This window comes from Lissotriton vulgaris, chromosome 1_1, assembly GCF_964263255.1.
Source record: "Lissotriton vulgaris chromosome 1_1, aLisVul1.2, whole genome shotgun sequence".
Taxonomy (NCBI): Eukaryota; Metazoa; Chordata; class Amphibia; order Caudata; family Salamandridae; genus Lissotriton; species Lissotriton vulgaris.
This window is the reverse complement of record NC_141685.1, coordinates 1406798273-1406825937: the sequence shown is the minus strand read 5'-3', so window position 1 is coordinate 1406825937 and position 27665 is coordinate 1406798273. Positions and strand designations below refer to the sequence as shown.

General features: G+C 45.7%; 1 protein-coding gene across 2 annotated transcripts in view; it reads right to left on the bottom strand.

Annotated features, from left to right (window-relative positions):
• LOC147750600 (uncharacterized) overlaps positions 1 to 27359 on the bottom strand; it is a 146936-nt gene extending 119577 nt beyond the window's left edge. For both annotated transcript variants that reach the window (XM_086967146.1, XM_086967152.1), the window contains exons 1-3: positions 26819 to 27359; positions 24983 to 25120; positions 4543 to 4691 (exon numbers count right to left, since the gene is read on the bottom strand). In XM_086967146.1, the coding sequence (XP_086823272.1) occupies positions 4543 to 4620 (78 nt within the window). In that variant the 5' untranslated portion in view covers positions 4621 to 4691; positions 24983 to 25120; positions 26819 to 27359. The remainder of the gene's footprint in view (positions 1 to 4542; positions 4692 to 24982; positions 25121 to 26818) is intronic.
• Positions 27360 to 27665: the final 306 nt, after the last annotated feature.

The window sequence follows — 27665 nt, the reverse complement described above, 5'->3', positions numbered from 1 at the left end:
ACAGTTAAATAAATATAGGATGATTTAATAGAGGGGAGAAGGAGAAAAGCAGACATGCACAGTTCCGAATGGGAGGATTACACCTGATACACCTTGCCAGGCCTCGAGTTTTCTTCTATTTGTCGCCGCCCGACCTCCAGGGTGTGGGCCTACAGGCTGTGTGCAGATATGATTGGAGAAGGAAGAATGGAGGAGCTAAGGTGTAATATACATGTGACAATATTTATGCACTAACTGTCTGCAATTCAAATTATTAAAAAAAAAAAAATAAGGGCATGAATCGGAAAAATTACACTAGGGTCCTAAAACGCTATACAACACTATCACCCGGCCCTACATGTTCTTTTCAGCGGCACATCAGACCTACGCCCATTTGGATTTCTTTCTGACAACCTGCGTGTTACCGTAGGGATACTAGACACCGCCAAAAGCATGGTATCCCTCTCAGATCCTTCCCCTATCACTCTCACTTGGCAGTTGGCGGGAGACCATCATAGACAGAGGGTGTGGAGACTTAATCACAAACTGCTTACTTATGACGCAAATATCAAGGAGGTGCAAAGGGCAATGCAAACTTTTTGGGACACTAACAATGTCCTTTTTACCCCTGCTCACTGACTGCGGGATACTCTGAAAGCGGTCATCAGGGGTCGATTCCTGGCAATAGCGGCTAAGCTGAACCAGGATAGGAAGGATAAACAGGAACAATTGGAGGGTCAGGTCAAAGAATTTGAAACGGTACATCGCTGCACAGGCGCCATCCAAATCCGCCCCCCAACTTACAAATGCCCGCAAAAAATTGAAACCGTTGGACCTCGACCGGACCAAATACTCACTCTTATGCACTAAACAGCGTTATAATGAAGGGGGAGTAAGGCCGGGAAACTTCTGGCACATCCAATTCGAACCTACATACATAAGAGCCGTATTGCAGAGATTGAGTTCTCCTGCAGAGAGAAAATACACGCAGACTGCTCTCGAATTTGAGGAATTGTATTCTGCTCTCTATACCGTTGATCCTCTGGATGAGGAAGCAGCAGCAGCATATGTGTCCCAGGCATCAGTAGCCTTACTCCCGGCCGTGTAGATGGATAAAATGGATGCAGACATTTAACCGGATGAAGTGCTACGCGTGATTCAGGGACCTGCGTCGGATAAGGCGCCCGGGGAATATGGGTTTTCCTCCGAATTTTATAAAATGTTCACACCCACTTTGGCCCCACTGCTTACACAACTCTTCAAATCACTCAGCGATAAGGGATTCATTGCTCCCTCCATGCGCATGGCCACAGTTGTGGTCCTGCCTAAGCGGGACAAGGACCTGAGGAAATGCGCCTCATATCGCCCCATCTCTCTTTTGAATGTTGACCTGAAAATTTTCACTAGCATATTAGCAGCTCGTTTGGCACCCTACATGCAGGGGCTGGTGGATCAGGACCAGTCCAGATTCATACCGGAACGCAGTTGTAGCGCTGGAACCAGCCGACTGTGTCATCTTCTCGACAAAACCCAGTGCTCCCAGAAGCCGGCTCTGCTTCTATCAGAGGACGCCGAGAAGACCTCTGATCGGGTCCAGTGGCCTTATTTGCGACTGACCATGGCAAGGTTTGGCTTGGGGGTACGTTTTTTGTGGTCGGTAGAAAGCACCAGAGGCAAAAATTAGCTTGAATGGGCTATGCACTCGACCCTTTAATATCTTGAGAAGCACCCAACAGGGGTGCCCCTTGTCACTCTTGTTATTCGCTCTATATATGGAGCCCTTTGCAGACCGTATCTGCCTACATGGCGCAATCATGGGGATTCATATGGGGGACAGGGAACATAACATCTCTCTCTATGCCGACGATGTCATGCTCTTTATCACTCAGTCAATCACATCCCTGCCTCCCCTCAGGCAGGAGTTCGAAGAACTCAGGCTAGTCTCTGGCTTTAAGATTAATATACAAAAGACGCAAGCTCCTAGCCTGACTATTCCCCACGCAGAATTAGAGCACTTAAAGGCAGAGTTCTCTTTTGGGTGGGCTACAGCAGGTATTCTATATCTGGGTTTACAGATATTTTCTATCGTTGAGCGTATGGCGCGCGAGAATTATGGTGCACTATTGTCCAATATCCGGACAGACCTTCAACACTGGAGATGGGTCACCCTGTCCTGGCTGGGCAAACTCGCTGCTATAAAGATGATGCTACTCCCCGCATACTGTACGTAATGCAGACCCTGCAGCTACACCACCCCGCACCCCACAGATTCTGACCAAATTGCAACACTTGTTGGTGGACTTTATCTGGGGTGGAAAGAAGGCCCGAATTCCGTGCCCCCAAACGTACCTGAAACAGGCAGACGGGGGGCTCCACACTTAGAGCGCTACTATCAAGCAGCTCAACTTCGGTACATGATAGAATGGTTTAAACAAATGTTGGAAAAGCATTGGTGATTCATTGACTGCACAATAGTGGGAATGCATATGTGAAAAGTGACCTGGTTCCCTAGACGGCACTGCTCGGTCTGGGTTTACATTTCAACGGTTCTGCGAGCCATGATTAATGTATGGGGTAGGGTTCAGGTACACCATAGTCTATCTTCTCCTATGTCCCCCCTGGTTCCCTTGATAGGCCATCCAGAATTTCCCCCCGCCCAGACGTGGCAGGATTACTTGAAATGGCAGGAATCCAACTGTAAAAGGGTGGGTGATATCTTCAACGTAGAGGGGATAATGGACTTTTCCCAATTAGCTGCTAACTATGGCCTTTCAAAAACAGTGTACTGGCAGTACTTAGCCTTAAGACACTGAGTCACACAACCACAATTCTGCGCACGCGCAAGCCGTCCCTTAACAAAATTTAGAATGGAAAAGATAACACAAGCTTAGCAAGCCGGCTACCTACCTTCGATAAAACCTTGGGATCGACCTTAAAGTTCTTGTCAACTGAATTTAATGAGCTTACATGTCCAAAGTATCTCTGAGTACTTGGACTCACTCGAGTGCCTCTCACAAGACCGCTGGACACGACACATGGTGGTAGTTTTGATTGCAGGAAAGACATGCACCACTCCCCCAATACTAAACTAGAATTGGCTTCTTGACACTCCATCGTCCTTACCCTCGCTATTCTACAGCTAGAACCCTCTTGCTCCTCCCTATATTTTCCTAAAATGTTTTACTCACTTGCCATTGGATGTAGGTGGCGGCTATTGTTCTGAAAAATTGAATAAAAAGATTTAAACTATGAACCATAGATGTGCTACTTTTAAGTTTAACACTTTGGCTTAATGCATATTTGTTACTTAATATGCATACATATGAGCAGACCTTTATTTAATATTTTGACTGTACGAATTGCGTTGTTCTTTTAACCAGGAAACCAGTAAGCTTTAGGATTACCTTAGGAAACAACTGTTCTCTCTTTGTAAATATCCGGAACTTATTCTGTAAGAGTGCTGGCTCCTGGCCCATGTATCACCCTAATTACATTAAAGGAAAACTGATAACCCCCATAACATAATGCTAAAGGAAAACATAGGCAAGAACTCAAGAAAACCGATTGAGCACTCAAAAAAGACGATAAATGCACCAAACTCAAAGAGTTAGCAGCAAGAGAAAAAAGCCTCCAGAATGAAGCCTAAAAAAATTTAGAAAAAGATGTAATTAAATATAATAATATTAAACCTGATATAAAGTAGAAATGAGGCAATAGTGTATAGAAATCCTCTGATATGTAGTAAAATTGGAATCGAAGATAATGCCCTGGGCAGGAAGTCAATAGATCTTTTCTTATCTCTTTTGGTCTTGATAAAGTTCAAACAGGTCACTGGCCCAGATCTAGAGTTTGGCAGATGAATCATTCCATCACAAATGTGAAAGATTACATGTCTGCCTTAACACAAGTGCATCGAATCCTACTGCACTTCTAACACGGTGGACTGTACATCGGTCACGTTATGATGAACCAACCCTTCCGCCAAGCACTCATTCAGGCCAACATTCTTCTATGATTGTTGCTGAGAAGATACATATGACTCTTCTAACGTGCATATAAATGTATTGGGCAGACAATGATGAGGAATGGTTACATCCTGTTATCAACCCGTCATACCAAAGCCAAACCTCATGATTAGCCAATTGCGCTTAAAGAGCTTTTGCACAAATCATTCAATGCGCTAACTAATAAACCGAGATTTGGGTCAGGTGATATTGTTAACCGAATGCACTAGTTTACAAGATATTAAAATACACCAGTAATAGCTGAAACTCAAGTTTGAAACAATATACAGCTGTTAAAGACAAAGCAGTTTCGAAAACATTCTTTTCAGTTAGTTAGTTTTAACAATCAGAATAGGTAATCATTTTAATACCTTGGTCAGTTTTAGTTAACACACTATTAATGGGATTTCAGTATTAAAAAAAAGATTGTTAGAAAAACAATAACATACTTCCACCACACCCCTCTTTACTCCAACATTCAAATATTAGGATGCTAAGATATTTTGTAATCTATCAATACTTTTACACAGTGCCTGTTGAAAGCTGGGTGTTGACATACCCCTGGTGCTTGAACAAACAGCGGTGCAATGCGACGTTTTACCCATTCGAGTGGGCGTTGCTCACGTGAAGACTTCATGAAACTGCGCTTCAGTCCACTAGTGCTAGCCTGATGGTCATCCTGTGTCTTATCCAGATCCTAGAGATGGTCTACATAAGAAAACAGAAGGACAAATCTTCACAACAAATAACACTTCTTTCATTAAAAAGCAAACAAAATCAGCAATGCAAGAAGCCATGCTTTGTCTCGCTGCTAGCCAGGAAATAGGAGCAATGTCGAAATTAAAGCTCACCCAAATACCTAGTTTGTTTTTTTAAAGAAAAACGTGAATAATCAATATCCTCCCCCTATTCCACCATTTTATTATATATCTTAGAAACTTTGATCTATTCTTAACATTTAAATCAGGAACAAAGAACCCCTCCCCCACCCCCACTGTAAATAGAGCCGCGCAATCCTACAGAAAGCTCACAATGAAACAGGCAAGTTAAGTGAAACCTCTTATGCTCTTATTGTACCTATACTCCAGTTCGTGAGATCGCTCATAAGCATCAACATTGTAAAAAGAGGCATGAGGGACTGGCATAGGTAGGGTTGGTGGACGGCTGTCGACAGCACAACCCTATCCCCGGCCCTACATGTTCTTTTCAGCAGCACACCAGACCTACGCCCATTTGGATTTCTTTCTGACAACCCGCGTGTTACCGTAGGGATACTAGACACCGCCAAAGGCATGGCATCCCTCTCATATCCTTCCCCTATCACTCTCACTTGGCAGTTGAAGGGAGACCATCATAGACGGAGGGTGTGGAGGCTTAATCACAAACTGCTTACGTATGCAAAGGGCCATGCAAACTTTTTGGGACACTAACAATGTCCTTCTTACCCCTGCTCACTGGCTGTGGGATACTCTGAAAGCGGTCATCAGGGGTCAATTCCTGGCAATAGCGGCTAAGCTGAACCAGGATAGGAAGGAGAAACGGGAACAATTGGAGGTGTAGTGTAGTTCCTATATTCCCAATAGGCTCTGTGCATTGGAATAGTATATCCTGTAGTTTAGACTTAGGACTGAAGTCGACTAGGTCTCTACTGAATATACTAGACTTAATTGTGTGTGTGCAGCTAGCTCAGAGGTCACTAGAAACTTTCCGGAATGAGATTAGTTTCTGACAACCGCTTAAAACATGACAACTTTGTTTCCCAAGAATAAGAAATATATCTCTAGAGGTGCGGAAACAATAGATAGCTATTTCACCTAGCCAATTGTGCATGCTTCGTTTCACCAAAAGTGCAGAGAAATAGAGAGAGACGGGCGTTTTCAATAAAATATATTTATTGAACAGTCTTCTTTCTCCAGCATAAGAAATGAACTGCTGCATTGTAATACTTGCAGTAAAGTACAAAGCGTACAGTACGAAGAGTATTATAAAATAATATTGTAAAAGCATGATATGGTTTCTAAGCCATAAAATACCTAAAATGCATAAAATACATACAGTGATAAATAATGACTAAAAGTACTCAACTGGTGCTTCTAAAATACGCCTACCCCTGTGTACCTAACCTAGGTCTAGTACAAGGGAAGAAGTAAGGAAGGTGTAGCCTAGTTTTAGTATTTTTTGCCAAGAATCTAATCCAAGAATTCTCTTAGGGTTTAATCAGCTCCGTACCTTGGTTTTAGAATGTAGGAGGTCTGGTATCTCTCTCTCAGGACTCGATTTCCCAGCAACCCGCAAGAGTAGCCTGGAAACAGCGGAGCTGGATTTCTCGGCTGGAGAAAGTACAGCGTCTCTCAGTGCGTCAGCTGGAGGGTCGGCTTCCTTCGGCACTTGCTGCAGCGGGGCACGTCGGGCAATAGTTGAACTGCTCGAAACCACCGTGTGTTTGTTAGGACAAGTGGGGGCATATTTATACCTTGAAGGTGCCGAGTTTGACAGAAGATTGGACATAATAACGTCATTAAAGACTTAATTCTCTGAAAACTCCATGACTTCTTGGATAAATTAAATTTCATGCAGGGGGAAGTCCCTGACTGCTGAATGCGGGTTTTCCCAAGAAACCGTTGTAGAATTTCGGAACTAGTGGAAGTAGCCAAGCCGTATTAGGACTACTTGAGCTATGTCTTAATATGGTTATGATTTTTATGCCTATATAAGGATACGATATTTTATACCTATATAAGGGCATGAAGGGGGAATGGCTTGGGTGCCGAAGAGAATGGCGGCGTGAGCTCAGAGCTCCGCGCCCGATCCCCGCAATCATCCTGAGAACAGGCGCGACGACACCCGCGGAGGCCCTAGTTTGCAGACCGGAGGCAGCGAAAATCTGAGCCGGAGGGCAGCGGGGCGCCCGGCCCGGAACGGGGCCGAGAGAAGATCTGAGCTCCGCGCCACTGGGGAGGGTCCAGCGGCTGCAGCCTGAAGATCTGAGGGGAGGAGGGCCCGCCCGCCATTGAAGAAGTTGGTGGGGGCGCGAGCGGGAAGCGATCACCACCGGAAGCACAGTGCTCACCCAGTCGGGGGTAGAGATACTCCATAGTGCCTCCGAATTGATGCGACCTAGGCCCCCGGGGAAGGCAGAAGAGGGGCTGAGAATATCCTTGGCTGACCCGGGAGGATCGGAGGGTCCGACGGCGTGGCAGTTACCGCCGAGTGGGAAGAAGGACTACGGCAGCTAACTACTGGGGACCCCGCATACGGAGAGAACCGGTCAGCGGGGTCTGGGGGACGGGTGGCACCGGACGAGCCCTGCAGTGCGGTTAAGGGGGAAAGAGATACCTCTGTGAGATCCGACCGCGACTGGGAAGCCCTTGCCCGCGCTCCGGGGCACTGGAGAATACGTTGGGGCCAAGAGGGACCGGCATCGGAGTATTCACCACGTTGAGGATAGAGCAGAGAATCTGGGCGAGGCCCAGTACCCAGTGCGACGACCAGGAATAGGGGAGGCCGCGGCTCGGATCATGGACGGCTGAAAGGCCCTGGGACAGCTCAAATAGCGGCTGGGGAGCAGCCCTCCCCGGTGAGACGGCCCCAGCTGGAGCGAAGGTCCTGACCGCGGATAGGTCGGAAGCTACATCCTGAGACCTGCCCTCTGTTGCTGACAAACGCAGTGGCAGACCCTCGAGCAGTAGTGAGTACAGTGATCAAGCCCAGTGCAGTTATACGGAGAGAGTGGGGGCCGGAGGGGGCTTCCCGAGGCTGAGGCGACCACAAACGGGTGGAGGAGGTGGTCTATTGGTGGAGGGAGGCCGTGGGCTCCAGCTTGGTGACAAGATCAAGTCCGAAATTCCCGGTGGCCGGTCGGAGGGGGCACTGGCAGCCCGAGGTGGACTGCTGCCGCGATATCGCGAACGGAAGGTGGCCATTGAACCTTTCCGGTAGCTGATCGGAGACTTACGGATACTGTGGCGAGAAGTAGCCTGGCATCATGGTGAAAAACAAGGGGAGAACGGAGGGAGCTGCGACCTCTGATGCTTCAGAGGGAGGCCCTACGGGGCCTTCGGACCTGCAGCAACTTCAGGACCGCATACTGAAGGCTATTGCGGCAACGAGAGACGCTCTGCAGCAAGACATTGCGCAGGTGGTGTCGGGACTGGGTCTCCTGAGAGTTGACCACGACAAACTCAAAGACAGAGTCAAAGGGACGAGGACACTTTAGGGGAATTAGCCCCAGCCCACAAAAATATGGAGGTGAGGCTCACGGACGCGTTGGGTAGGATACAAATACTGGAGAGGAGGGCCGAAGATGCCGAAAATAGGAGTCGACGCAGTAATGTCCGAATAGTGGGCCTTCCCGAGAAAACAGAAGGGGAAGATATGGTCGAGTTTCTGGACAATTGGCTTAGGACCACGGTGGCGCCGGAAGGCTTGTCGCCATTCTTCACACTGGAACGAGCTCCAAAGCCTGGCCTGCCCCCGAGGCCAATCGTAGCCAAATTGCTGCACTATAAAGACAGGGACCTTCTGCTCCAGAGAGCCCGCGATGTAGGGCCATTTCAGATTGCGAACAGTAAAGTGACACTGTTTCCTGATTACACTTTTGAGACGCAGAGACTACGAGCCTTCTTTTTATCTCTGAAACGCGAACAGTGCACTGAGGGCATTCGGTACTCACTGCTCTTTCCAGCTAAGCTCAGATTGGTAATAGATGACAAAACACACTTCTTCACCACATCGGCGGATGCTTGGGCTTGGTGGGAGACATACAAGGCGGGCACGGACGGTGCCAGAGTCCGAGAGGAGAGGGAGCGAGCAAAGACGCAGATACGGAAATCACAGAGGCTGCGTTGGCGAAGACAAGGTTCGCGGAGATCATCGATATCTTAGACGGAGATGGAACGGCAGGCGGCGCTGCAGGCAGTGGAATCGCTATCGAGATCAGGTGACTCCCCCTCAAGACAAGGCTCGCACTCGGAGGACCTAGTCACGGGATCGGAGATGGAGCATTCAGAAACGCACAGCACCAGGGGCCCGCAGGTGACACCACAAACGTCAGAAGAGGTCCTGAATAACTGATACGGAGGGACTGAGCAGAGGGCACTCATGCAGAAAGGAGAATTTAAGAACTGTAAGGTACTGCGGACGGGGGTTGCTGACCGGGATATCAGACCGCTGCTACTGGGAGGTGCGGGGGAGGGCTTGTGTAGCTGCCTTTAGGCCTAAGCCACAACCCGTTTGCCCTTAAGGCACTCACGGTTACGACTGTGAACTAGTTGGGGAGTTGTGTGAATTGACTAAGGTTGGATGGGTACTGATAGTTCGATATTGGGGCCTATTCTGGGGGGGGGGGGGGTATGGGAAATGTTGGGGTTGCTTTAATTTTCTGGCAAGGGAAGGCTCCGGGACACAAGGGAATCACAATGCCAGCCAGTTGGAAGGCTAGTTGGGGGGACACCACCACTCATGATGCAACTGAAGAGCGGAAACTGCTGCGATGTGAACTATGGGACAATGGCTAATGCACACACATTGCGATGTATAACCTGGAATGTGCGGGGGTTGCACACAATGGCAAGAAGGCACAAGGTACACGCTTATCTGGTCCGCAGGGGGGTGCACATAGTGCTATTACAAGAGACACACCTTACCAAACCAGAGCAGGTAGCACTGCAAAGGAGATTGAGGGGTCAGATTTTCAACACCACTTACTCAGCATTCGCTAGAGGGGCTCTGATATGGGTAAGGGCAGGTACCCAGTTTCAGGCGACCAGGCACATAATAGACCCTGAGGGTAGATACGTGGCAGTGGAGGGCAGACTGTGGGGCAGGGACATAGTACTGTGTAGTATATATGCGCCGAACACTGACCAGATGGCCTTCTTCACAAGACTGTCGGGGACACTGGCACACTTCTTAGCGGGTCCGGTCCTGATTGGGGGAGATTTTAATTCAGTAGCGGACACAATACTAGACAGATCCCACCCACCACTGGGAGACTCCCCCGTACATCGCCTCACGAAGGGTAGATTAGATTGGCAAGAGAGATGGGGTTTGACGGATGATTGGCGCACACATCACCTGGCTAAGCGAGACTACTCGTACTTCTCGAGCCTCCATGACCTCCATGTCCGGATTGATGCAATTTTGTGCTCTCGGACTGTAATGCAGACGGTGACACAGACCGAGTACCTCACCAGAACAATTTCAGACCACAACCCCTTGCTGATTAATGTAGACTGGGTAATGGAGGTGTCGCGTGTCCCGACTTGGAGGTTGCGGCCTGAGACACTAGATGATCCATTGTTTCACGTGACGCTAGAGGAGGACATAACCCAGTACTTCGTGGAAAACGAGGGGTCCACGGATTCCAGAGCGATGGAATGGAACACCTTTAAGGTGGTAATTAGAGGTCAGTGCATTGGGAAACATGTAGGCGTACGGAAGGTATTATTAGAGGATCTGCAGAAGGTGGATTCTAAGCTGAGAAAAGCCGGGAAAGCACGACCGGGCCACCCCGAGCTCCAAGAGGAGGTCAGCTTAGATAAAAAGGCAGTGGCGGTAGAAGTGGAGCGCCTCCGCAGCTTCGATCATAGAGCACACACACTCAGGGCGCATGTTGAGGGGGACAAAGCGGGGACTTTGCTTGCATGGCTAGCCAACCCCACTAAACGTAGCTCCCCGATAATGGCTGTCGAGGGAGAAGGGGGTCACATGAAGTATTCCCACACGGCGATACTAGACAGCTTTCAGTGATATTACGAGAACCTCTATAGGAGCGCGCTGGTGGGGCAGGGGGACAACATTCAGGCTTTCCTTGCAGACCTACACTTGCCGAAACTAGATCAGGAACAAGCGGATGGCTTAGGAAGGGACATAGAATTAGGGGAGATCAGAGAGGCGGTTAAACGGATGGCTCGCAACAAAACGCCGGGTCTGGATGGGTTGCCCATTGAATTCTACAGCAAATACCTGGATTTGCTAGCGCCGCGGCTACAAACAATATATAATGAGGCCAGGACGACTGGCCACCTGCCCCAATCTATGCGCGAGGCACTGGTGGTACCTCTACTGAAACCTGGGAGGGAAGGTGAAAGCCCGGCCTCTTATAGGCCGTTATCCATGCTAACCACGGACTATAAAATATTAAGTGCCATTCTGGCAGCGAGGCTCCTACAGCACATGCCCGACCTGGTCCACACAGACCAATCGGGTTTTATCCCTGCGCGCAACACGACAGTAAATATAAGGAGACTTACAAGATTAGTCGAAAGTCCACACACGGAAGCCCAGACACCCCTGGTCCTGTCGATAGACATAGAGAAGGCGTTTGATAGTCTGGAGTGGGAGTACTTATACGGAGCCATGGAACGCTTTGGCTTGGGAGATGGCTTCATCAAGTGGACGAGAGTCCTGTATGCGGAAGCGGTGGCTAGAGTGAGGATAGGACCCCTCGTTTCACACCAATATCCGGTGGAACGAGGTACCAGACAGGGCTGCTCCCTATCCCCCCTACTGTTCGCCTTGGCGATTGAGCCCCACACGGCTGAGGCCAGGACGGGTAAACACTTTCAGGGCATAGATGGCAGAGGGGGCCAACAATTCATCTCCTTATACGCGGATGACCTTTTATTATTCCTAGAATACGGCTCACAGGCACTGAAGGGAGCGGAGAGGTTGCTAGAGCGATTTGGTGACCTCTCGGGGCTGAAAGTCAACTGGTCCAAAACTTGCTGGTTTCCTCTGAGGCGGGGCGCGATGCGGCCCGACCACCGACCCGAGATTAGACGGGAGCCCACCTGTCTGAAGTATTTAGGAGTCTACATATACCACACAGCGGCAGACCTGCTGGATGGTAATGTGGGCCGCTGTATGCGAGCACTGAAAGGTTGTATGGCCTTTTGGGCCACGCTCCCACTGTCAGTCACTGGGCGCATCTCTTTATTGAAAATGACCGCCCTGCCGCGGCTCCTGTATTACTTTCGCACCCTCCCTGTCTGGATACCTAGATCCTTCTTTGGCCGACTGAAATCTCAGATGACCTCCTTCATATGGGGGACAAGCATATGCAGAGTGGCGCTGGCGACGCTTCTCCGCCCGAAAGATGAGGGCGGACTGGAGGTCCCAGATTTTGAGCTCTACTATTTAGCTGCTCAATTGCAGATCTTTACGCAGGAGATAGCGAGAGTATACCGAGGTTCAGAGAATGGGAGAGGCGGGGGCACACCACGCCATGTTCTGGCCTATATCACTTTGCAGCAAAGGATCGCCCTTCAGGATTTGACACTCGAGGAACAGACGAGGAACAGGAGATTGGTCACAGTTGCTGAGCTGGGAAGACGCAGGAATACAAGTGGTGGGCGACCTCTACGAGGACGGGGCACTTATCCAATATCAGGAGTTGCAGGAGAAATTTGGGTTGCCAAGAGGGGGGTACTTACTGCATGCTGCAGTGACTAGGGCTATACAATCGCACTGAAGGGGGGACTTGTAGAACCACAGACGACCATGGCCAGTCAGTACACCATGACGGCAGCTGGAACCTACAAGGCTGTAACATGCATGTACTCCAGAATGCTCCGAGAAAACCTGCCACCACTGACGGTGCTGAAGGAAAAATGGGAAACGGACCTTGCCAGGGAGATTCCCGAGACGACTTGGGCCCAGCTAGTGAGACGAGCTAAGAATAGCACGAGAAATGCGCGCTTTCAACAGATCCACTTTTACGTGCTGCATAGGGCTTACATGACCCCGGGCAAAATCAGAAGTATTTTGGAGCGGCCGACGCGGCATGTCCAAGATGCGCTTTGGAAGGGGCGGAGCTGGAACATTAATGCTATGGTCCTGCCCTGACCGGGAATACTGGCGGGCGGTAGGCGACACTTTAATCGAAGTGACGGACAGAATATTGCAGTATGATGTAGCGATATGCCTGCTACACTGGTTTCCACACACGCCTAAAAATAAAACCACAAGCAAATTTATAGACATGGGCCTGATCATAGCTAAAAGAGAAATCACAAGACACTGGAAGGAGAGAGTGGGCCCCACACACAGGATATGGGTCAATGAGTTCTTGAAGTGGGCCGCGTGTGACAGTACGCATCGCTACCAGATGGCTCGCCGTAAACTAGACGATAGAGCATTGGAGACGGCGGCGGCTTGGGAGGCATTGGTCCAAGGCTTGCGAGATAGCACACTACAGGAGGATGAGGGTGACCTGGACAGGAACGAGAATGGCTCCCGCAACACACCGGGGACATCACACATCTAAGCAGACACTGACTCCTGATTAAACCCAAAGATGAGATAGTGGCGAGAACTTCTGAGTAGGTGGTGGACACTGGGGAGGGGGGTGGGGAGGGGATGTTGGGAACAGTTAAATAAATATAGGACGATTTAATAGAGGGGAGAAGGAGAAAAGCAGACATGCACATTTCCGAATGGGAGGATTACACCTGATACACCTTGCCAGGGCTCGAGTATTCTTCTATTTGTCGCCGCCCGACCTCCAGGGTGCGGGCCTACAGGCTGTGTGCAGATATGATTGGAGAAGGAAGAATGGAGGTGCTAAGGTGTAAAATACATGTGACAATATGTATGCACTAACTGTCTGCAATAAAAATTATTTTCAACAAAAAAAATAAGGGCATGAATCGGAAAAATTACACTAGGGTCCTAAAACGCTATACAACACTATCACCCGGCCCTACATGTTCTTTTCAGCGGCACACCAGACCTACGCCCATTTGGATTTCTTTCTGACAACCTGCGTGTTACCGTAGGGATACTAGACACCGCCAAAAGCATGGTATATCTCTCAGATCCTTCCCCTATCACTCTCACTTGGCAGTTGGCGGGAGACCATCATAGACAGAGGGTGTGGAGACTTAATCACAAACTGCTTACGTATGACGCAAATATCAAGGAGGTGCAAAGGGCAATGCAAACTTTTTGGGACACTAACAATGTCCTTTTTACCCCTGCTCACTGACTGCGGGATACTCTGAAAGCGGTCATCAGGGGTCGATTCCTGGCAATAGCGGCTTAGCTGAACCAGGATAGGAAGGATAAACAGGAACAATTGGAGGGTCAGGTCAACGAATTTGAAATGGTACATCGCTGCACAGGCGCCATCCAAATCCGCCCCCCAACTTACAAATGCCCGCAAAAAATTGAAAGCGTTGGACCTCGACCGGACCAAATACTCACTCTTATGCACTAAACAGCGGTATAATGAAGGGGGAGTAAGGCCGGGAAACTTCTGGCACATCAAATTCGAACCTACATACATAAGAGCCGTATTGCAGAGATTGAGTTCTCCTGCAGAGAGAAAATACACGCAGATGTTCTTTGTCAAAAAAATAGATGGCATTTACATGAAGATCTTAGCCACTAAATCCACCTCGAACACTATGAGCACTGCTGATAGCTTGGTCCAGTCTCATTTTAGTTCAATAGGAAATACGACCAGTAAGCTTGAAGTCTTCCCACCAATATCTCTGGAGGAGATAACCACTCTTATCACTCAAACAAAGAGTGGGTGCCCTTCGGATATTATACCAGCACGGGTTATGGCTCTTCTTAGTGATGAGCTGGGTGCAGGTATTCAGCAGGTACTTAACCTTTCTCTGAGCACTGGGGAAGTTCCCCTAGGCTGGAAGCAAGCTTTGGTCAGACCCCTACGTAAAAATAATTCCATTCCCTGGACCGATCTGACAAACCTGAGACCCATCTCCCTCCTCCCTTTTCTAGGGAAGCTCGCCGAGAAGTTTGTAAATCGGCACTTATCTAAATATGTAGAAAGTGCGGGGGGACTTGATCCTTCACAATCGGGGTTCAGACCCAGGCACAGTACTGAGACCGCCTTGCTGTCCGTCGCTGATGATCTCCATATGCTACAGGATAAGGGTTATTCCGTTATCCTGGTGCTTTTAGATCTGTCAGCGGCGTTTGACACTGTGTCACATGATATCATGACCTCCAGACTCATTAACATCGGTCTGGGAGGCAAGGCGCTGGCCTGGCTAAGGAGCTTTTTCATCAAGCGTACTCAGAGAGTCATACTGGGCCATTACCAGTCAGAGGAGGTGGAGATCTCTAAGGGGGTGCCGCAGGGCTCCTGCTTGAGCCCAACGCTTTTTAACATCTATGTGGCACCCCTAGCCAACATCATGAGATCCCACGGGTTCATCCCTGTATCGTATGCAGACGATACTCAACTCCTCTTCCCCTTCAAAATCATGACTCCTGAGGTGCGTAACTCCTTTGCCCAGGGGATGAAAGAGGTGGCTCATTGGATGGCAGCAAACTTCCTTCAGTGTAACGTCTCAAAGACTGAAGTGATGCTTTTTGGAGAAGCCAAACGACTGTGGGCTCCTGACTGGTGGCCTCAAGACCTAGGTCCAGTCCCTGTGCCCAAAGGGGTGGTAAAAGATCTAGGAGTCAAACTGGATCAGGAGCTCGCCCTTAAACATCATACTAATCAAGTGGTAGGCTCCTGTTTCCATGTTATTGGTCTTCTCCGAAGGGTTTTCCCCCTGTTACCTGATTCCACCAGGAAAACTCTAGTTCAGTCGCTTGTGTTGAGCAGACTGGACTATTGTAACGGTTTGCTGTTAGCCGCCAATGAGGGCATCATTAACAAACTCCAAGTCGTGCAGAACACGGCAGCACGCTTGGTTTTGAATGTCCCAGCACGTACACCCTCGAAACCATTGCTGAATCAACTGCATTGGCTCACTGTGAAACAGAGGGTGCTGTTTAAAACGTGCTGCATCATCCATACATGTCTCACTGGTAAAGGTCCTGACTATCTAACTAAAAAATTTGTCCCTTACACCCCCTCGAGAACTCTGAGATCTGGCAATCAAGAGCTGTTATGTGTCCCCAGGTTCTGTAAGACCAGACAAGGAGGAAGGGCTCTGTCCGTAGCAGGACCAAAGCTTTGGAACGATCTTCCTTACGACATTAGAATCTGTAAGGAACATTTTCCTTTTAGGAAAAAATTAAAAACTTTTTTGTTCAACTACTAGTTCCATTTAGGCATTACTTAACCTAGTTAGAGTCGGCCTTGGTCTCAGATGCTGCTAAAAAGGCGCGGAGATACTCCTCAGGGAGTCGATTCCCCGCGCGTTATAAGTATGCAAATAAAATAAAATAAATAAATAAATAAAATAAATAGCTCTCGAATTTGAGGAACTGTATTCTGCTCTCTATTCCGTTGATCCTCTGGATGAGGAAGCAGCAGCAGCATATGTGTCCCAGGCATCAGTAGCCTTACTCCCGGCCGTGTAGATGGATAAAATGGATGCAGACGTTTAACCGGATGAAGTGCTACGCGTGATTCAGGGACCTGCGTCAGATAAGGCGCCCGGGGAATATGGGTTTTCCTCCGAATTTTATAAAATGTTCACACCCACTTTAGCCCCACTGCTTACACAACTCTTCAAATCACTCAGCGATAAGGGATTCATTGCTCCCTCCGTGCGCATGGCCACAGTTGTGGTCCTGCCTAAGCGGGACAAGGACCTGAGGAAATGCGCCTCATATCGCCCCATCTCTCTGTTGAATGTTGACCTGAACATTTTCACTACCATATTAGCAGCTCGTTTGGCACCCTACATGCAGGGGCTGGTGGATCAGGACCAGTCCAGATTCATACCGGAACGCAGTTGTAGCGATGGAACCAGCCGACTGTGTCATCTTCTCGACAAAACCCAGTGCTCCCAGAAGCCGGCTCTGCTTCTATCAGAGGACGCCGAGAAGACCTCTGATCGGGTCCAGTGGCCTTATTTGCGACTGTATTCTAAAAGACGTGAAAACGTCCCCACTAGAAATGGACAAATCAAAGATGTCCAATTGCGAGGAGTAATTACTCAGTTGGGATTAATTATCCGAAAAACAGCAAGCCCTCAATTAGGCGGCAAAGGTACAAGGTATACCATAAATTTCTAATACGAGGCTAAGAGTTAAACTAGACACCCCCTGTACATTGTATTCACAGTTCTTGTTGTGGTATGACACTAGGTTAAAACATGAAAATTTGAAATTAAAAACCTTTTTAAGAAAACCATACATGAATTCAAAGAAGAGAGATGTTTTCCACACTTTGCGTTTTGTAAAAAAACTCTGTTGCACTTTATTATATTACACTAGTTTCTCATTATCACAATAATTTTAAAAACACATGTTATACATTTTATTATAAAAAAAGGATTAAAAAATAAAGAATCAAACAGTTGACGCGGCGTTTCGGTATTTTTTGATAGTAGACCTTCTTCAGGACTGATTCTAAATGAATTTAAAAACACAGAGTTACCATTCTTTTTTTGGTACAAATATAATATACATCTCTCTTCTATCTACAGTGTAGCATCTTCTCTCACATCACATTTCATACTATGTTTTTGTCTTTTGTTGTTGTGTCATTTGGTCTGTCCTACTACAACATACTACTATACATTATGTGTCTACTTCTTCTAGTATCTATTACACATGATATTAATTAAACCTATATGTCTCTCTGCCCCCACATTCCTACACTTGTTACAAAACTAATAAGGTTTACCTTTCCCTTGGACTTCTTGTCCACTGCTGTTAACCACTTATCTGGCTATTCTGCGAGCCTGTGTGTTCGCAGGTTGCAACTTGTAATGTGTAAGGATCTTATTTTATACCTTATTTATAGTAGATGTTGTATCTCCAGTTGAAAATAAAACTCTCTTCCCATGTATGTACTATGGGCTTCGGAATGATGGACCGGTCAAGGCTTATTCACGTTGCGATGTCACTATATCGGATAAATATTTGTTGGTATAGTTGCTTATTTACAATTCTATGCACTCTTTTACGTACTATCTTCAGTATTTATAATCTGATCGAAATACCTTATTAGTTGAAGTGATATTTTCAATAGTTCATTGGGTTGTCGGGTTTATTTGTTCATTCTTCTACCCATCACATTTCTTTCTGTTGTGTGGGGCAAAATATATAAAAAATAGTTTGCGCTGCTTTCAATTCGCTTAGTGTTTGATGTATTTTATAATAATCTATTAATATACCTGTTTGTGTCGCATGGATTTGCAGTATATTTAACCACCAGGAGGAGCCACCGTTTTTATGATTTTCTGGCTGCCGTCTCTTTCCCTGTTTAATTGGGGTGTCGGATATGGTTGCCAAAACTGGTCCGTTTTAAATTCGGTCCGTTCTGTATTATTGGTAAAAGAAAGAAAAAACGAGTGTTTGGTTTTTCTTGTGGTTGTTAGTCTTCCACATAGCGATATTAATTATCCCCTTATTTTTTCAAAAAACGGAGTTTCAAAGGGTTAGAATATAACCTCCCCACCCTCTCTTTACCTCGCTATTGGAGGGAAACGGCCCTAGGCCAGAAATTACATCGCCGCGCTGCTCTTGGTACTATGGCCGACCTCAATTGACATTTCGCTTACCCTTAATCTTTCTGTCGGCCTCCCTGCTCCTTTTTATCCTGGTAGTTAGTCCGTGTGTCCAGTCATCGGATTATCTTGAACTGGAAGGAAACACTGACTATCCGGTTGTTTGCGTTTTTAAGCTAGCCCCTCTCTGATTGGCTCCTCGTGATCTGGTCATTCATTGGTTAAGATGTGACCAATCACTTGCATGTTCCTATGGTGATAGAACGCGTTTCTCTATATTTCCGCGATGTTTTCCCATTCGTTCTTTCGCTACCAACTCTTGTTTGTTATTGGTGCTTACTGCCACGCGTTGTCATGGAGATCTAAATAGCCATTGCAACATTAGTGTACGGAAACGAGTACATAAACGGGGCCACCATAATTATTTGTTGTTTATAGTGTTCCGAATTCCGCATATTTATTGTGCTTTGTGGTTATTTAAATCCTTATTGCTTAGGACCACTACCAAACGGGAAAAGACATAGAATAATTCAGTCGCCACCTATTCAGTAATGGTGTCTCACTCTCCCGTGTTGTCATGGAGATTCAAATAGCCATTTCAACATTGGTTAACGAGGACGAATACATGACGAGGCCCCGAATTTATTATTATTTGTAGTGTGCCACAATTCGCATTTTTATTTCTAGTTACTGGTTATTTAAATCTTCTTTAACTCTATTGTTACTAGGACCCACCATTGAACCGGTAACGGCTTACACCAATCCACTGGTCCTAATCCTCATGCTATAAACTATATGTTAGGAATGCCATTGCATTTGTTGGGCTTCAATTTGGTATTTCCGGCTAAGTGGATGTCTATCAAAACTATAAAATATAAATTGTAAATGGGTCGCTAGCTTGTCATTCGTGGAATGAATCAGTTTATTCATCTCCAATTCATGATGATTACCCATGCCTGTAACACTCTGTTCTTGTTTCATCTTTGAGTGTCTTTGGTCGTGGGTGTTTCTAGACTCTAGGTCGGATGTGCTTCATCTGATAATTTTTTCCCAATCCTCTCTAGAGTTTAGGCCACACCTCACACTATTCAGAGTAGACATATAATATTGCTCCCTACGTTTCCTTTTGTTGTCCTGATTACCACCTCTTATGCTACCTGTTATTTTCTCCAGACCACACCACTTTAGGTCATTAATCGTATGATTGGCTGCCCTCCAATGTTCAGTAAGGGGTGCACCTACTTTGTTTGTTCTTAAGGCTGATCGGTGTTCATTAAGGCGAAGCCTAAATTCCCTGGATGTTTCACCTACATAGGATTTTTTACAGGGGCATTGAATGAGGTAAATTGCATTCTTTGTTCTGCAATTCATGAAATTCTTAATACTTATGGTTCTCTCGTTGACTGTAATTTTATCGCCTTTGATTATACTGGCACAATTGGCACATCCCATGCATGGGTGGGTCCCTGTTGGTAAGGGGTTGCCGTCAATAGTTGTCTGGAGGTTCTTTGGGGTCTCTCCGTATGTATGTACTAAGGAATTTCTTATTGTTCTATTCCTCCTAAATGAGAACATAGGTTTTGGAATTGGGACTAAGGTTTTGTCAGAGATAAGGATCCAATTTCTATTAATAATATTTTTTACTTTATAACTTACTTGAGAAAAATTAGTTACGAACATGATTGGCTGGGAACTATTCTGATTATGGCGTTCTGGATTGAAGATACGCTCTCTGTTGAAATATTTGGCCCGTTTATAGGCATGTTTTATCATCCTTTTCGGGTATCCCCTTTCTACAAATTTAGTTTTTAGATTGGAGGCATGTATTTCATAGTCCTGGATTGACGTACAATTTCTTCTAAGTCGAAGAAATTGCCCGAAAGGGATATTATTTTTCTGTGAGGCCGGATGGTTACTCTCATAGTGTAGCATGCTGTTCCTATCAGATGGTTTGGTGTACAGTTCTACTGATAGACAGCCATCTGTGTGCTTAATGGTAATATCTAAAAATTCTACTGAATGTTTACTTGTGTGTGATGTGAATTTCAAATTCACATCACCCAGGTTAAGCCAGAGTAGAAAATCATTCAAAGTCTCAACTCCGCCTGTCCATATGAAGAAAATATCGTCTATATAACGACCCCATTCCGAGATGTTTTCATGAAATGGGGCCGCTATATTGTAGATGTGTCTATCATCGAATCTGGACACATACAAACATGCCAGGCTGGGGGCACATGTGGCCCACATACTGGTCCCCTTGATCTGTCTATAGAAGTTGTCATTGTACAGAAAAATATTATTTTTGAGGATCACCGTAATACAGTCTATGAGGAAGGTCTGATGGTCAGTAAGTTCTAAGTCATTCCCTCTCAGAATCTCCTACATGATCTCAATGGTGTTGTCCTGGGGAATGTTGGTATATAGTGCTTCAATATCCAGAGTCACTAATACCTGTGTCTCTGGATCGAAGCTTAAACCCTCTATTTTATTAATCATAAATGTAGTGTCCTTCACGTATGCTTTTTGTTGTTGTACTAATGGCTGTAAAAAAACTTCCACGTACTTACTTAATGGTTCAGTTAGGGACCGAATGCACGACACTATAGGCCTCATAGGGGGGTCAGAGATATCTTTATGCACTTTTGGCAAACCATATAGTGCTGGAATTAGGGGTTCTGTATTTCGCATGAAATCAAGTTCCTCGTCACATATGATGTCCTCATCCTTTGCTAATCTTAACATTCTTTCTATGTTGTTCTTCAGGGTGTGCCACTCTTCCCTACTAGATTTTTTATAATGTTCAGTGTTGTTCAAGAGTTTTAGCATTCTGTTGTTATAGTCTTGGCTATCCATTAAAACTACACTACCGCCCTTGTCTGCTGGCTTTAATATTAGAGTATTATCATGTTCCAGGAGTTCTAATGCTTTTTTCTCTTCTTTTGTCAAGTTGAAGGGTGTCCAGTGTTTTTGTTTTAAAAGGTTATCCACACTTTTGTCCACAGATCTTTCAAAGGCTTCTACATCCTTGTGTACCATATTTAAAGAGGGAGTCCATGTTGATTTGTTCTTTAAACCTGATTTATTTTGTCTCTGGTGTTTCTCTTTCCCATCAAAGAAAATTTGAAGCCTAACTTTTCTAAAGAAATTTTGCAAATCTCTCTCTAGAGCATATCGATCTACTGGAGAGCTGATCGCGTACCCTAACCCCTTTTCAAAGAGTTTAATTTCTATTGGGTTTAATTGGTGGCTTGAAAGGTTAATAACTGCTGCTTTTTGGGTTCTAGTTAATCCCACTGTTTCTGGCTCCTGGTACGAGGACGTTGAGGGTTTTGGGCTTGTGCATACTGTGTCTGATGGTTGTAATTGTTTCGACCTCTCCCTCTCCCTCGGGGTGGGCTGAACATCTGATTGCGTTTGTCTAAAAAAGCAAAACCCTCTTTTGATGTTGTTTGATGTTGTTTATTAGTCTCCCCACTTCTATGTTGTTGTTTATCATTTGCTAATTCTCCCTCTGAATCTGTGCTACTATATGAGGAGTCAAAAAACCTCACTCTTCTCTTAGATTGATTTCTGGGTTGGTTTTGCCACTGTCTACGGGGTTGGAAGTGTTCCTTTGGGCGTTCATAAAAATAAGAACTTATTTGCGACTGACCATGGCAAGGTTTGGCTTGGGGGTACATTTTTTGTGGTCGGTAGAAAGCACCAGAGGCAAAAATTAGCTTGAATGGGCTATGCACTCGACCCTTTAATATCTTGAGAAGCACCCAACAGGGGTGCCCCTTGTCACTCTTGTTATTCGCTCTATATATGGAGCCCTTTGCAGACCGTATCTGCCTACATGGCGCAATCATGGGGATTCATATGGGGGACAGGGAACATAACATCTCTCTGTATGCCGACGATGTCATGCTCTTTATCACTCAGTCAATCACATCCCTGCCTCCCCTCAGGCAGGAGTTCGAAGAACTCAGGCTAGTCTCTGGCTTTAAGATTAATATACAAAAGACGCAAGCTCCTAGCCTGACTATTCCCCACGCAGAATTAGAGCACTTAAAGGCAGAGTTCTCTTTTGGGTGGGCTACAGCAGGTATTCTATATCTGGGTTTACAGATATTTTCTATCGTTGAGCGTATGGCGCGCGAGAATTATGGTGCACTATTTTCCAATATCCGGACAGACCTTCAACACTGGAGATGGGTCACCCTGTCCTGGCTGAGCAAACTCGCTGCTATAAAGATGACGCTACTCCCCCGCATACTGTACGTAATGCAGACCCTGCAGCTACACCACCCCGCACCTCACAGATTCTGACCAAATTGCAACACTTGTTGGTGGACTTTATCTGGGGTGGAAAGAAGGCCCGAATTGCGTGCCCCCAAACATACCTGAAACAGGCGGACAGTGGGCTGCACACTTAGAGCGCTACTATCAAGCAGCTCAGCTTCGGTACATGATAGAATGGTTTAAACAAATGTTGGAAAAGCACTGGTGATTCATTGACCGCACAATAGTGGGAATGCATATGTGAAAAGTACCCTGGTTCCCTAGACGGCACTGCTCTGTCTGGGTTTACATTTCAACGGTTCTGCGAGCCATGATTAATGTATGGGGTAGGGTTCAGGTACACCATGGTCTATCTTCTCCTATGTCCCCCCTGGCTCCCTTGATAGGCCATCCAGAATTTCCCCCCGCCCAGATGTGGCAGGATTACTTGAAATGGCAGGAATCCAACTGTAAAAGGGTGGGTGATATCTTCAACGTAGAGGGGATAATGGACTTTTCCCAATTAGCTGCTAACTATGGCCTATCTAAAACAGTGTACTGGCAGTACTTGGCTTTAAGACACTGAGTCACACAACCACAAATCTGCGCACGCGCAAGCCGTCCCTTAGCAAAATTTAGAATGGAAAAGATAACACAAGCTTAGCACGCCGGCTACCTACCTTCGATAAAACCTTGGGATCCACCTTAAAGTTCATGTCAACTGAATTTAATGAGCTTACATGGCCAAAGTATCTCTGAGGACTTGGACTCACTAGAGAACTCTCACAAGACCGCTAGACACGACACATGGTGGTAGTTTTGATTGCAGGAAAGACATGCACCACTCCCCCAATACTAAACTAGAATTGGCTTCTTGACACTCCATCGTCCTTACTCTCTCTATTCTACAGATAGAACTCTCTTACTCCTCCCTATATTTTTCTAAAATGTTTTACTCACTTGCCATTGGATGTAGGTGGCGGCTATTGTTCTGAAAAATTGAATACAAAGATTTAAACTATGAACCATGGATGTGCTACTTTTAAGTTTAACACTTTGGCCTAATGCATATTTGTTACTTAATATGCATACATATGAGCAGACCTTTATTTAATATTTTGACTGTACGCATTGCGTTGTTCTTTTGACCAGGAAACCAGTAAGCTTTAGGATTACCTTAGGAAACAACTGTTCTCTCTTTGTAAATATCCGGAACTTATTCTGTAAGAGTGCTGGCTCGGGGCCCATGTATCACCCTAATTACATTAAAATAAAACTGATAACACCCATAACATAATGCTAAAGGAAAACATAGGCAAGAACTCAAGAAAACCGATTGAGCACTCAAAAAATACGATAAATGCACCAAACTCAAAGAGTTAGCAGCAAGAGACAAAAGCCTCCAGAATGGAGCCTAAAACAAATTTAGAAAAAGATGTCATTAAATATAATACAATTAAACCACACCAAATATAAAGTAGAAATGAGGCAATAGTGTATAGAAATCCTCTGATATGTAGTAAAATTGGAATCGAAGATAATGCCCTGGGCAGGAAGTCAATAGATCTTTTCTTATCTCTTTTGGTCTTGATAAAGTTCAAACAGGTCACTGGCCCAGATCTAGAGTTTGGCAGATGGATCTTTCCATCACAAATGTGAAAGATTTCCCTCTGCATTAACACAAGTGCATCGTATCCTACTGCATTTCTAATACAGCGGACTGTATATCGGTCACGTTATGATGAACCAACCCTTCCGCCAAGCACTCATTCAGGCCAACATTCTTCTAGGATTGTTGCTGAGAAGATACATATGACTCTTCTAACGTGCATATCAATATATGGGGCAGACAATGATGAGGAATGGTTACATCCTGTTATCAACCCGTCATACCAAAGCCAAACCTCATGATTAGCCAATTGCGCTTAAAGAGCTTTTGCACAAATCATTCAATGCGCTAACTAATAAACCGAGATTTGGGTCAGGTGATATTGTTAACCGAATGCACTAGTTTACAAGATATTAAAATACACCAGTAATAGCTGAAACTCAAGTTTGAAACAATATACAGCTGTTAAAGACAAAGCAGTTTCGAAAACATTCTTTTCAGTTAGTTAGTTTTAACAATCACAATAGGTAATCATTTTAATACCTTGGTCAGTTTTAGTTAACACACTATTAATGGGATTTCAGTTTTAAAAAAAATGGATTGTTAGAAAAACAATAACATACTTCCACCACACCCCTCTTTACTCCAACATTCAAATATTAGGATGCTTAAGATATTTTGTAATCTATAAACACTTTCACACAGTGCATGTTGAAAGCTGGGTGTTGACATACCCCTGGTGCTTGAACAAACAGTGGTGCAATGCGACGTTTTACCCATTCGAGTGGGCGTTGCTCACGTGAAGGCTTCATGAAACTGCGCTGCAGTCCACTAGTGCTGGCCTGCTGGTCATCCTGTGTCTTATCCAGATCCTAGCGATGGTCAACGTAAGAAAACAGAAGGACAAATCTTCACAACAAATAACACTTCTTTCATTAAAAAGCAAACAAAATCAGCAATGCAAGAAGCCATGCTTTGTCTCGCTGCTTACCAGGAAATAGGGGCAATGTCAAAATTAAAGCTCACCCAAATACCTCGGTTTTTTTTTAAAGAAAAACGTGAATAATCAATATCCTCCCCCTATCCCACCATTTTATTATATATCTTAGAAACTTTGATCTATTCTTAACATTTAAATCAGGAACAAAGAACCCCTCCCCCACCCCCACTGTAAATAGAGCCGCGCAGTCCCACAGAAAGCTCACAATGAAACAGGCAAGTTAAGTGAAACCTCTTATGCTCTTATTGTACCTATAATCCTGTTCGTGAGATCGCCCATAAGTAGGCTTTCCTGTTTTCAGTTTCTATTTTTGGTAAATTCTGGTGGGGTTTTTTCAGTGTTTTCAATATCTTAAAAAACAGTTGTTATCAGTGGTTACACATTTTCGCCCCACTAAAAACAACTGAAAAATTGTTTTTCCGGAGTTTATGGAACGTTTTGCTTTTATTATTGCTTGCTTTCTGCACTGAAAGAACATGGTATATAGACAATGTACTTATAGTGTATATGAGGTCCAAATAGATTTTTGCAAATTAATCTTATTGTAGTACACCACACAATACTTCTTCAGTGAGTCTTTGGGTCATGTGTGCTCGCTCATTCCTTCCCATGTAAACTTCTGTGAAAAGCACATTGGGCTGAGAACCATCAGCTAAGGGACACAGTTGGGATGACTCTTTCTTTGATGCCACATAAGCACGAAATAATAAATATTTGCGTTTTAGTTCCTGTGCATTAGAAACCAGTGCATCAGAATGGACTAAAAAGTCAATAGCATCCCTCATTAACTCTTAAGATTGTAAAGATGCTTTCAGCATACCATCTAACAAGCGGCAAGGATCTACTACAGGGAATCATTTCAGCTCTGGTATCAATTTTGACAGCACAAAAACAAACCAATTATTAGAAGGGTCAGAGGGGAGGTTTAACCACCCCAACTAGATACATACCCCAATATACAACATTCTTAGCACCAATAGTATCTAGAGGTCAATTGTAAAGCTCAACTGTGGACACAAACCCCAACAGAATACAAATAAAGAAGTGGAAACCCAAAACAATATGCCATATAGTTAAGACTCAAACAGTGGGCAATTGTTCCCATCAGTAACCATTCGGTACCACCCTTTTTAACATAATTTGGGTTCTCCTTGCCCAGGAGACAAGACAACACAACATAGCCTACTGGAGTTTTTTAGGGCTATGTGTAGTGTTTAAATAAATGTGTTAGCAGGAAGGATGGTGTGTTCGAAAATATGGGCCTATTTGTGGTTACTGAATAAGCAGTGCGAAAAGTGAATTAAACAATAAATGTGAGTGCCGAATAAAATTGGATCAGTTGAGTAGATTGTTAATTTTAATGATATCTCTCAAATGTCCAAATTTAAAAATATAGTGAAAATACAGATTTAACATAATATCTGTATGCAGTATTGGTTGACATGTTTCAGCATTTGAGATGGAATAGTTCCAATGCTTTCTTCAGGACCTGTTGGAAACTACTGCTTATAAAGTGAAATTCAAAAACAAAATCACCTGTAATTTTCAGGTTTCATGATCAACCGCATACCATTAGTAGTGGTGATGGCGCTTCACCCCACCTGGCTGCAGCTCAGGTTAGTAGGAGCACCGCTCTTTCCGTCTGTGTCTCCGCACACTCATCTGTGCTGTCTGGGGAGGCCTCCTGTTGTATTCTGCAGAGCGCACATACAAAGAGAGAAAAGCCGCCAGGGATAGTTTCTGTACAGAAAGTGTATCCCTTCCTGCACAAAGAAGTATCCTGACCATAACAAAGACATCCTCATACCATGGCGCAAGACAGCCCTGAGTGTACCAGTGCATGGAGAGAGCAGAATTGTGTGCAAGGTTGAGTAAATCCATGTGCAAGTGGCAGCAGTTATGTGACAAGTTCACACACCTCTTCCTCAGCATTGTCTTTCAGGTCAGTGTCAATAAAGGCGCTCACTGAAGTCACCTTAGGCTCCAGATGGCACAGGGACAGAGCGAGAGGAAGGGAAAGGATCAGGGAGAAAGGGAGGGACCTGTAGAATCCTGCGAGACACGTTCTAGTGTACCGCAGGAAGTTGTCATGCCAGCCGCTCCCTCGGGGGCTGGGCATACTGCACCCCAACACCCATCCATCACGGGTGTCATGAGGGACGTGACCAGGCCCGGACTGGCTGTTGCGGGCACCGGGCAATCCCCCGGTGGGCCGCACGGGTGGGGGCCGGTTTGGGACCACTGGGGCCTGGGGCCGTTTTTGTTACAGGGCCGTTTTGCTGCAAAAACGGCCCTGTAACAAAATCGGCCGAAAACCGGCCCTGGCAGAGAGCGCGGCCGTCCCCCCTCCCCCGCGAGGTGGGGAGGGGGGCCGGCCGAGCACTTTGCCAAGGCCGGTTTTGTTTCCCAGTCCGGTC